General features: G+C 38.3%; 1 protein-coding gene across 6 annotated transcripts in view; it reads right to left on the minus strand.

Moving 5' to 3' along the window:
• The window catches only part of CLCN3 (chloride voltage-gated channel 3), a 72,920-nt gene that overhangs the window by 11,365 nt on the left and 48,927 nt on the right, over positions 1 to 12,628 (minus strand). For all 6 annotated transcript variants that reach the window (XM_065061361.1, XM_065061358.1, XM_065061359.1 and 3 more), the window contains 5 exons: positions 10,640 to 10,827; positions 9,848 to 9,970; positions 8,315 to 8,521; positions 5,569 to 5,649; positions 3,697 to 4,242 (listed from right to left, as the gene is read on the minus strand). In XM_065061361.1, coding sequence (XP_064917433.1) covers positions 3,697 to 4,242; positions 5,569 to 5,649; positions 8,315 to 8,521; positions 9,848 to 9,970; positions 10,640 to 10,827 — 1,145 coding nt within the window. The remainder of the gene's footprint in view (positions 1 to 3,696; positions 4,243 to 5,568; positions 5,650 to 8,314; positions 8,522 to 9,847; positions 9,971 to 10,639; positions 10,828 to 12,628) is intronic.

The following is a 12,628-nucleotide window of genomic DNA, read 5'->3' on the forward strand; positions in this document are numbered from 1 at the left end:
CCTATTTCCCAACTCCCTTATTACTTCATGTTCTTATGAGTCAACATTCACTTACTAAATGACTGCCTTCCCAAACTGCTTCCTAACACTGCTATACATTACACAGCCAACTAAACAGGTGATTTTTAAAAGGGGCTTTGCTTGTTATACTGCAGTTTCCCATACAAAGAAGTCCACATAGAATGATAAATACACTAAGAGAGAAAAAGACAGGACAACTCCCATTGCAAAAAGTAGATAACGCATTACTTAAAAAAACCCCACATTACTTAAAAAGAAAAACAAAGAAACAAACAAAAATAATGTAGTTTTAGTTATTTAAACTGTTTTTCTGTTATTAACTAAAACCTGAAAAGGCCACACAGCCTTGCAATACCAACATGGCTTAACAGAATATTATTGCAAGTCTTGCTTTTCTCAGCAGCTTCATAAAGAGTGAGGGTGCATCTGAGAAACTGCTGTTGTGTATCTTTCCTCCTCCTTAGGAAGCTCATCTTTCCAAAAAACCACACTGGTGTCTAAATGTCTCATTAAACTGGAAATGCCCACTGCTTCTCCTTACAGCAGCTGTTAGTATCAAAATATTTTCTACCGTGACTGAGGTACAGGCCTGACTACAAATAAGTGGTAGAATTATTACTTTTCGTCTAAATGCACCTAAACCCATCTTGTCAAAATAACTTCATTAAAGAACCACACTCCTGGTGTAACAGGACACATAATTTTTTTCCCACTGCACAGCTGTGAAATTTAAGTATTGTGCAATTCCAAACCATGGATTTTGCCATGGAATCCAACAGCTGGTGCAGAACTGTATTTCAGAATCTATTTGTATTATTATTATATTGCCAGTATTTATGGTTGGAGAGATGATTTCTAACAGACAAACCAAGGACACACAAACATAGCAAACTTTGTGTTTGAAAGCCAGCAACAGTTTTGGCAAAAAAGTTCGCTAATTCTTCATTCCCATCCTGAATTACCTAACATTTCAGTGTCGATAAGAAGCAACTATTCAATGCTATCATTTTAGCATATTATCCAAATTGTGCATTTATACCACTACTGTTATTTCCCACAATTAATCATGCATCTAAACCCCTTTCTAACTCCTTATTTTTTTTTCTTTTTTTCCTGAGTAAAATTATTTCTTGGAAATCAGTTCAGTAGCATTCTGAAAAATTAACATTTTAGATATTAAAGCAATTAAATAAAATTCTCAGAATCTGCCTGAGATTATAGTCTGCTACAGCGGTATGCCACAGAAATTCAGTGTCCACATGGGAATTACACCCAAATTGTTTCTGGTCCTTTGTTAACATAACTTTTTAATGCATATAGCTCCTTCTCTTCTTTCCATGGTTACTAGTCTAACCATAATTATGATTTTACAGCGGCATTTGTTTGCATAAGCCTCTGAATCACAAGTCACAAAGTGAAGAGGAACTTTCACTGAGAAGGAACAAGGAAAGAAAGTTATGCTGTAGTTCATCTCAGCTTTCTTCTCCAGTGCATGCCAGCCTAACCCAAGTTACACTACAGAGGAAATTATTTGTTCTGTGGCACACACATCATAATGAGCGAGAAATCAGGATATGGGTGCAACTTTCCACTTCTTTGGTAGCGCAGTTGCACACCAGTCAGGTTCTGAGGCAAAGCTGTAATCCCACCCCAGCTGTTGATCATCAGCATTTAGGCACAGTAAAGAGTCAACTGACAATAAGCAGTACAGTTTATGTACAAAAACCTGAAAGAAAAATCAAAACAAACCAACCACACAGTGCCATATCAGCTTCCTGGTGGTCCTTGTCTGCAGCAGCAGGAAGCAGCAGCAACCTGCACGTCCCACCAGCCCCAGCCAAGGGCCTTTGCTCATCTCCCAGGGAAACAGTTCCTGTGGGGCTGCGTGTGTCTGCACACGGCTACAGCTCCAGGAACACACCTGGAGAGCCCAGAGGATCCTCAATAATGATTTTAACTACAAAGTAATTTAAAAAAAAATTTGCATTTTCTCCTCCTTTCATAGAAATAAAGCATAAAATGGAAGTAAATGTAATATTGAATTGACATCCCCCCTCCTCCAGATACTGGCTGACATTCTAACCAGCTCTCTAACCATATGCTTTAAAGTTTCAGAGAAATGTGTATAAAAGAGTCCCATCAATGACAACACCAGGACTCCTTGCTTATTTCCAAAGTGATAAAATATATTCTTACAACTTCACAAAAATAGTTCCACCAAACTGCAGATGCTGAAGTTAGGAGAAAACGAACCAAATTCAAATGAAGTGTAAGCCCTACCCTTCTGTAATCAAAGTGTGATCCTGTGGTGACAATCCCATAAAAAAGAGCCAGATGCAAATGAACAAATGAATGGTAAATGTTGTGATGCTTAGAAGGGCACAACCCTTGATATAAGTGAAATACAGTAAGTGAATATAATACATTGGAGTGGTTATGTTATAGAATAATGTCTGAAATTTTTACCTATGGAAGACTAGCATTTAAAATATAAGGAATGGATTTCTTTTACCCATCAATATACAGAAAATAACTTCAAATAACAGATTGCAACATCTTCTAAAATATCAACAAGTGAGGAACACAACACGATATTGTTCTGTCAGTTACAGAACGACAGAATGGCTGAGGTTGGACGTGACCACTCCAGACTGTGTAAAGCAACACCTCTACTCAAGCAGGGTCAACTACAGCAGGTTACCCGGGATTGCATCCAGTCAGGTTTTGAGTATTTCCAAAGATGGAGAATTCACAAGTTCTCTGGACAACCTATTCCAGTGTTCAGCCACCCTCACAGTAAAGAAGTGTTTTCTTATGTATACAGTTACATGGAACAGCCATGTAGACTGAAAAGTTAAAGCCAGTTTAAACGCAAATCCTGCTTAAGGAACTTTCTACAATATGTTTGTGTTAAGACACATTTGATAATGATGTAGTTGCAAAAAACTATGAAGGGAGCCTGAAAAGACAGAAATGATGAAGGCATGACAGTTATATGCCATTCACAAAATGGTCACAGCTTGGAGAGAAGCTGAAGAGAGCACCAAAACAGATGTACAAAATAACCAGGAAAAACAAAAATTACGCTGCTTGGTAATGGAGAAGAAATTCCCACTACACTCACATGAACAAAGCCTGCTTTCTAGTCTTGACATGCAATACTGGAAATTTCAGGAAAGAAATCATCATCTGCTCCTTTTGACAGTCTGCAGTAATTACATTTATGTGATAAATGAGAGAGGGGATTAAAAAAAACAAACCTACAAGTTGCTCAAGAAATAGTGTCTTTTCTTCTTTCATGTAACACAACTAGGGAACCTGAGTTGTTTTGTTTGAACTCAGCTGAACTCAGCTCCTGGAAATTTTGGAATCATCCTTACTGCTGAATCAGGCCCATACAAACAGCCACCCACCCACACAGTTACTGTTCCTTATTAAATTTAGCACATGTTCCTATTCAGCTGAGCAAAGGGCTAGTTTGAATTTAATTAAACTTAATATTGTTTTCTACAAAACTTGCTTGTTAACAACGGTAAAAAGACCTTTTTATAAAAGAACCCCACATTAAACAAAAAAAATCTATAAACAAAGCTGCTAGCTTTGAGAGATGGGAAATGAGAAAGACAATAATTACATCATCACAACAGGTGATGCCACCGCTGCATTCATGCTTACCTTGATACCAAAGGTGAAGACTGTCATGATTATTTTAAATATGAGTGCTAAACACAACTGCCATATAGCTGAATAGACTCCAGTGCCTGCTGGACGGTCAGGAATATCATCTACTATTTTGCTCGCATTCATATCATTTCTGTAGTCACAGAGGGAGGAGGATTCTAACGGCCCACAGTCTGTGAAGAGCTCTTTAATAAGCTCACTGGTGTTTAGCCTTGTATATGGATTAGGAAATGCAATGACAGCTGTTATTGCTGCAACAATAATAACCTCCAGCACAGGATACTTCCCAAATTTCGTAGATTTGCGGCGACGACACCATGCGATGTTTGCTCGGATGAAAAATGCTCCCCAGAGCCCACCAAATACTCCCAGAAGAATAAAAGGAAGCAGTTCAAAAAGGTACCAAGGAGTGTGATATTCCACGTAAAAAAGAACTAGGCGGCTATTACCAAAAGGATTGATGGACCTTAAAACAAATGCAGCTACTAAAGCAGCAAAAAATGATCTCCATAAAGTTTTCAGGGGGAAATAGTAACTGACCTGCAAAAGGCAAAATATAGAATTATTAGTGATTCAATTAAACATGCTGGGAAGACTGTTTTATGCACGTTACAGTCCTTCTGCTCACATGATACATGATAAAAAAAAGCATTTGTAGGGTATCAGTGTTATTCGTATCACTTGGAACACTGGCTCTCCAGCACATACTACATTTTTAAAAAGCTCTACAAGAAGTCATACTTAGATCAGTTTTCAAGTCAACATTAAAGCGGTATTGAAACCACTGCTGTTTTAAAACTGCTAGAAAATAATGCATGGCAATTTATGTTTAAAAGCTTCTCTGTTTATAAGTATCTTTTTCTAGCATTCATAAGAACAGACGATGTACCAGCTGCTCTCTCGAGTTATTAACTACACTCGAGTTATTAACTCTCCCGAGTTTCCTGTTAATACTGTTTCACCTCCCTTCAGCCAACATTTAAATGTTTCAGGCAGATGTGTTATTTTTATGAAGTATTGCTAAAAGGTAAAAAAAAAAAAATAAATCCTCAAATAGAACATGCCATTTCGTGCTTAAGCCCCACGTAGCCGGATTTGAATTTCAATTTCAATAGAGTCTTCTTCTGAGGTTTTCTGGGGCAACAAAGAATTCTTCTAAATCCCCTAATGATACAGCAAAATTATATACAAAAGAATATTTTGCTTCCTTTTTTCAACCCAGATGTTTAGATTTTTAGACTCTTTAAAAATGCTAATGATCTAAATAACATTCTTACGTATTTTGAAAACAACTAATGAAAACTGATTTAATATGAAACATTTATCGGAGAACAGAATTTGGTTGCCTTGGAGATCAGTTTTACAGTATATATGTCTTTTTAACAATTAACGTATTCAATTGTGTTTAGTGTTTGAAACTTTAAGAAATATTTAAAAACTTGCATCACAAAACTGTCAAATAGGTTTCTCCAGCCTCTTGCAAAATAAAAAAGAAAGCTCCCTGTTAGTTTTTGGGGTATTATTTGTTTGCTTGTTCTTTGGGGTTTGTTTTGTTTTTTTAGAATACATTCCTAGAGGGAAAAACTGTTATATCTCTATCTGTATGTAAACTGTAATTATTAACTGACTCAGCTCTTCTCCAGAAAAATATAACTGAGAATAAAGCAAAGCTGACATTCATCCAGAGAAAAGAAAAAAAAAAATCCGTGGCAGTTTGCTGATAACTGGACTCTTGACTTTCAAAATGTGGGTCTAGAAATAATTTCGTTCTTCAAAAAGACTCCACAGCTTAAAGGGGTCTCAGATTACTCATGCTAAAAGAGATTCTTTTTAATATCTATCCCTCAGTGCCATCTCTTGACATACCTCCTCCAGACTGAAAAGGACTCCACCAATTGGCGCACCAAAGGCTACAGATACTCCTGCTGCTGAGGCAGCTGACAACACCTGAAAAAGAGCAATGGTGAGGGCTTTATTTGCAGCCTGTGATATGCTTTAAACATGAACAACACAATCTCATTACAGTTATCAGTTTCTTCTATGCTTCTATGAAGGACAGAGAGACTTGATAACAGAAAAGTTAATTGTACCAGGATGCTCATAAGCTGTGGCCAGTGGCAGCAGCAACCACTGAACAGGTACCAGCCATGATGAAGCCAAGGACGCTGCCGAAAGCCTCCCCAGCAAAGCACATGAAGGAGTCTGTGCTTCAGTATGAAACTGCTGGTATCTCATTTCCAAGGAACTGTAGTAAGCTTCTTCTGTGCTTGAGCAGCCAGTTCCACTGTGTCGTGAGTCAAGCAAGCAGGGCAGAAGACCAGCTTGGCTGGACTGGGAACAGCTCATGGAGGTCAAGAGGAAAAAGAAATTGTATGACCTCTGCAAGCAAGATCAGGCTTCGCAGGAAGATCACACAGCTGTCGTTCATATATGCAAGGAGATGACAAAACAGCCAAAGCTCAATTACAGTTGAAACTGGCCAGTGTTGTGCCAGATAACAAGAAAGGCTTTTCTAAGTATGTTAATAGCAAGAAGTAGTCTAAAGAAAACACTGGACCTGTATTTGTTGAAGATGGTCATCTGACTAACAAGCATGAGGAAGAAGCAGAGGCATTCAATGCAGTTTTTGCCTCAGTCTTTAATAATACTGACAGACCTTGGGCTGCCCAGTCCTCTGAGTCAGAGGACCACAAGGGTGGCAACAGTGACTTTCCATTTGTGGACACTGAAATTGTAAGGGAGTAGCTGTTATCAGCTAAATGTTCACAAATCCACGGGGCCTGATGGGACTCATCCCAGTAGTCTTCAAGCAGAAACCTGCAAAAGATCTGAGGTGAACTGAGATTAAAGGAGAGATTAAAAGGAACTGATGCAACAGCTGGTCCTACAGCATCATAGATGAATTATGTTCAATATATGAGGATGATTAAAGTGTGTGCTAATTATAACAATATTGGACGAATTCCTTGCAAGAACACTGATCTCAGGTAGTAGCTCTTACACACCTATGGAACAATACACAGAGAAACTCAAAGAATTATTACATTATTCGGAGATGAGCAGCTGAACCACAGGAGTTAAATGATTTAAGAATACACAGCTTTGAAATAGGAAGTGAACCCAAATTTCCCATGTTCTGCAGTCTCCTAGAAGTACGGAAGTTGAGCCTCAGACCTGAAGCCCAGCTGGGATGATATCCTTTTATATTTTACAATACGAAAATTTTATTTAATTAATAAGAATGTTAAAACTTGCTACTCTAACTGTCTTCGTTAGCATAGCTCTCTCTACTGGGTTTACGTGAAAAGGTTTTGGTAGCGGGGGGGTGCATGGGTGGCTTCTGTGAGAAGACACCAGAGGCTGCCCCATATCCATCAGAGCTGGTTCCAAACGGCTCCAAAATGGAGCCGCTGCTGCCCCAAGCTGAGCCAGTCAGTGATGCTGCTGGTGCCTCTGTGATAAGACACTTAAGAAATGGTAGAAACACTGCATGGCGGCTGGGAAAGAGAGAAAAACATGAGAGAAACAGCCCTGCAGACACCAAGTTCAATGAAGAAGGAGGGCAGGAGGTGCTTCAAGTGCCAGAGCAGATTCCGCTGCAGCCCGTGGTGCAGACCATGGTGAGGCTGGCTGTCCCCCTGCAGCCCATGGAGGTCCATGGTGGAGCAGAGATCCACCTGCAGCCCGGGGAAGACCGCAAGTTGGAGCAGGTGGATGTGCCCTAAAGGAAGCTGCAGCCCGTGGAAAACCCGTGGAAAATCCAGGCTGAGGCAGTCTGTTCCTGAAGGACTGCACCCTGTGGAAATGGACCCGAGCTGAAGGAGCTGGTGAAAGACCTGTCTCCCATGGGAGGAACTCCTTGCTGGAGCGGGAGAAGAGTATGAGGAGGAGGAAGCAGCAGAGACATAGTGTTATAAAGTGACTGCGGCCCTGTTCCCCATCCCTTGGTGCCCCTTTGGCATAGAAGAGTCAGGAATGAAGTTGAGCCTGCAAAGAAGGTGGAGCAGGGGCAAGGTGGTTTTAGTTTTGTTTTTATTTCTCACTATCCTACTCTGTTATTTATTGGCAATAAGTAATCTTCCTCAAGTCTAGTCTGTTTTGCCTGCGACAGCAATCGGTGAGTGATCTCCTTGTCCTTATCTTGACACAGGAGCTTTTCATCTTACTTTCTCCTGGTATCTTACTGAGGAGGAGGGGTGAGAGAGCGGCTTGGTGGGCACCACAGCTAATCCACCACACTCACTAACAACAATTAACTGAAATAGAGCAGAAACCCTGTTGTCACCAACCCTTTTCCATGAATATTTTGTTCACGGATTCAAAAATTCCCTGCTGTCCTCAACTGAAGACACTCATCACTACAAAAATGTACAGCAAAGCCCAGAAAGCATTTAAGTAAAATCAAACAATTTCTGAGGTGGGAGAAGTGCAAACTTACTTTGACATGGAAACTATTTACCTTGGAGAATTATAGGGATAATTAATACATTGTTTTTAACACAATAAATAACTATTGATAATCGAAGTCTCAAGACTGTCTGAGAGAACAAATATTGTCTTTTAAATGTATGGATATTGAATACATTCTAGAAATGCTTTTACAAGAACTTACCTCTCTTTTTTTAGCTTCATTTGTGCTGTATTTTGGAAAGAGGTAGGAAAAAATATTCCCACAGCAGCAGGCAACATGTACCAAGGGACCCTCTTTTCCTAAACTCAAACCTGATGCGACAGCCAAGACTAAAGTAATTGTTTTTATCATCAAAGTCCACTTCCCCAGGTAACCTCTGATGATGAAGCCACTCAAAATAGTTTTTATCTGGAAGAAAAAGAAACGATATCTGTTACTGTATTCTGCTTTTTTCAGAAAATAGTTCATGTTATCATTTTAGCTGCATAAGTTCAAAACCAGCCTTTTCAAATGACTAACTTTATCACACTTTAAATTGTTCAGATCGCTACACTGAGTCCATTTAGTTGCCAGAGGCTTTCACTTGGAACTTACTCTGAGACACTGGACAATAACATACAACAACATTATAAACTACATTTAGTAGAAAATTATCTGCGGCAGCTTCTGAGACTGCATTCATTGGTTTATGATCTAAATTATCAAGTGAAAGTCAGAAAACTCCCAAACAAAAAATAAACCTGCAAAAACTATACTCAAGGTCATCTACTGTAGCAAAATCACATTTGCACCCATTTCACACCTCTTGGTATTCTCCTTATGTTTTACCATCTCTTCATAAAACTTTAACAGTAGATTCCTTGACATGAAGATGGAAAAGATCAGCTTTTTTCCACTAAAAAAGATGTGCCACTCACCTAAGGTATTACTTTGCCTAGCAGCATCATATTAGCTCAGAAAATATGCTCATATACAGGAAATAATATAGTTATCATAGAAAAGGACAACATGTCTATAAATAGCATGTACACAAAACACTGGGCAGCTGTGTCTGGAAAGTAAAGGTCAGCTTAATTTGGAAAGCAATTCAAGATGAAATCTCGTCTGGAATAATGGCACAGAACTACTCCAGACTTGGAATTCAGAGGCAGGATTTCTCCTTCAACTTCTACAACACACATACATACAGAAGTATTTACAGAATGACTGGAGAAGTGAGACTCACCAGTCTTTGACTTTGGGTTTTTCCCTCCCATTCTGCATACAGCAGCAGACAGCAATTGTAAAAACAATGAGGTTTTGAGGCTCCTATACATTTTACTTTGTGACTGTCTGATGGTTTGTGCTTGTTAAGGCGATTAAAACCAGTGCAACAAAAGACCAATTGCTGTATCAAAGGACCAATACTCTGTCAATGAACCACTGATTTCTCATCACTGCAGGGATGTGGGGGGACTGGGGCGAGGTTTGGCAATCACTCTACAGAAGTTTACTCTCCTAAGCTGAGTGTAGTCCAACCAGAAGTGGGCAGCAAAACCTATAAACTCAGGGGATTCTCTGGAATTCTCAGCACCAAATTAGAACAATTACATTATTCGTATTTGAATACTTGTATTAACGGATTTCATCAAAGTCACAGGGCACTCCCTCTTGGATTCACCCGACCATGAAAGGCAGCAGGAATTTTCATGTTAATATGAAACATCTGTAATGTACACATTAGTTAGACCTCACCTCAGGTATCCCTGAGCCACAGGCGTAGGGAGCAAATACCTTCACCAAAGAAACTGCTAAAAAGGCAAAGCTCAAAGCCCAGAAAATGTACATTATGTAGTTCATTATGTATGAACCTGGACCCTAAAAGCAAAAACAACAACAACAACAAAAGTCAGAATCTAAATTTGATATAGGAGCAAAATCACTACTTAAAATAAGCCAGGAGTACTCTTGCTGCAAGTATGCACACATTTTGCGGGACAGTAATTATTACCAAGCCAAGAGACAGTTTTGTTTGAAAAGCATGAAGTCATGACACCCACAAATCAGTAAAGACTAGGTTATACAAGGTATAAGTGTTCTAACACTTTACCTTAAAAAGAAAAAATAAACATAGCACAGGTATTTTTTAATAGCTATTAGCTGCTAACATCTACTGAATACTGAGTAAATCTTCTTGAAAAATTTTGTGGTGGAAAAATAAACCAAATCTATCCTTAGTTATTGGAGAACACCACCATTTTAATTTTTATTTTGTTATGTATAACTATGATGATGAACAGAAATTCTCATGTTAACCATTCTATACTCTCATAATTTACTCACACCTGCAACATTCCAAGCCCCCTTGCAGTGCATTAAATGCATATTTATTACAGTATAACCTATTAATCAACTCAAATGCTGAAAAACAGAATTGACAGTACAGCCCAAATCCATGTTTAGTACCCTAACCTTAAGACCATTATTTTCTTTACATGTTCAGTTGAGCTGCTGAGCAAGATCATTACAGAATAGGTACATACTTACTTCTGCTTGCCCAATTATTAGTTCTGCCCATGTTTTCCACTGCGGACATTTATCTCTCTCTTCAAATGTAGTCTCATTTGAACCCCAACAACACTGTTCATGGTTAAACCACAAAGCACTAAGGCAAATGCCTTCCTTTAAGTCAGTCATCCAGTCAGCAGCGATGTCAATTAATCCTGCCAGTGCCCCTGTTGGAGAAACAGGTTTGTATTAATATTCTGGTAAACAGAAATAACAGACACAGCTAAAATGATTAAATGTGCTGATATTAATCGATGTAAATTGAAATTACAGAAAACCTAAAGAAATATACATTTAAAACATTACTGATTTCCAGGAATATATCCTGTTTGCAATATGGTAAGATTAGTATTTGCTTAAGAATTTAGTACTGTGTATAGTTCCTAAGTTAAATGTATCTTTTTTTTTTTTTCCCCACGCCATAGCTCTTGAACAGTCCATGGAAAACTAAGGAGTTAAGAGTCAAAAGAGAACTGATACATTTTTGTGACATAGAAGACAATAAACCTTCTGACCAAACTACCTTGCCATGCTTCAGAGAGCTCATGAGCTATTCTACTGTGTTTTGTACAGAATAGCATATTTGTAGAAAACCATTCTTACCTTACCAACAGCAGTTTTTGAACAACATAAATAAAACACCAAATAAATGCTGATGACATTCCCGTAATCCATGTGCAAAGTAACTTAATTGTGTAACATGGTAAGTACTTAAAATTCCTGTTGCAGGTAACGGTCGAGATACTGAACAGTTCACAAACTCAAACCTGAAGAAGGATTCTGTGTTGTAAATACATGCAGAAAACTTGCTGAAGAGTCCTCAAAAAAACAGGCCTTACATGGGGAATTGCTTCAAGGAATTTAAAAAAAAATCCTTTCTTTGACTAAAGCAAAATAGCTTTTCACGGTAGCAGTATACTGAAAAACTATTAATGCTTCTAAAGTCAGTATTTTTGTGAATATGTACAGCTGTTAGTTATAATTTATTATTTTTCAAGTATTAATCACTACTAGAAATAGCTGTCTAGAGACAGACACAGTTTACTTGTGCAAGTTGCTGGTAGAGAATTACCTCTGATTTTCTAATTTCTATTTACTGATCTTTACAGACCCTCAGTTTGGGATCCTGGGCCAAAGTCAAAAGCAATATTTCAGTACAACAAAATTTCAACCAAGCTAATCAAGTATGGGCACAAAACATCTCCCCATGACTGAAATCAATGTTGCACCATTTAAGATTCACTAGACACATACAATAGAAAGCAACTGAAACCGAAAAAGCTAGGAAAGTTCACAACCAGAATGTGCTTGCTTTTTTGCTCAGAAATGCAATAAAGCAATTTCAATATACATAGCAGCTTGGGGGGGTGGAAACACAACACTGCACATTCCCACCCAAATTATCACGAGCAATTTCCAGTAATTATACACTCCCAATTTGTACATTTGGAAGTATATAAACATGCTACAACATATACTTTGCATATAGATTAATTTATATGTGATTTGTGAAAGTGATTATGTATACAAGTAGTAATTATACAGTTACCATGCCTTTTTAAGCAGGCATAGCCATACTCTGCAACTAATTCAATTTCCTTGCATTTAATCTAGGTTCTCTGTTTGAAATACTGTTTCGGAAAAAGCGGGCACTAAGTTGGTTACTTCTCACTCCTGCACATTTCAGTCACTCCAAACTATGCTGTTAGAATGCAACACTGCTTGACAGCGGGGCCACAAAACTATCAGACAATTTTAGCTGTAAAACTCATACTAAAATACATTGAAAAGAAAAGATAGAGTTGAAGTACAGGCCAACAAACTTCACCTGTTAAAGCTAATATTTTCTGTGTAACAACCTCTAGAAAGGTATGACATAAACATACAGCTAGACTTTGCTAATATATAAACATATCCTTTACAAGGAAGTATGTTTACCAGAACTATACATAAACCAGAGCTAACTTT

The sequence above is a fragment of the Columba livia genome, chromosome 4 (genome assembly GCF_036013475.1).
Source record: "Columba livia isolate bColLiv1 breed racing homer chromosome 4, bColLiv1.pat.W.v2, whole genome shotgun sequence".
Taxonomy (NCBI): Eukaryota; Metazoa; Chordata; class Aves; order Columbiformes; family Columbidae; genus Columba; species Columba livia.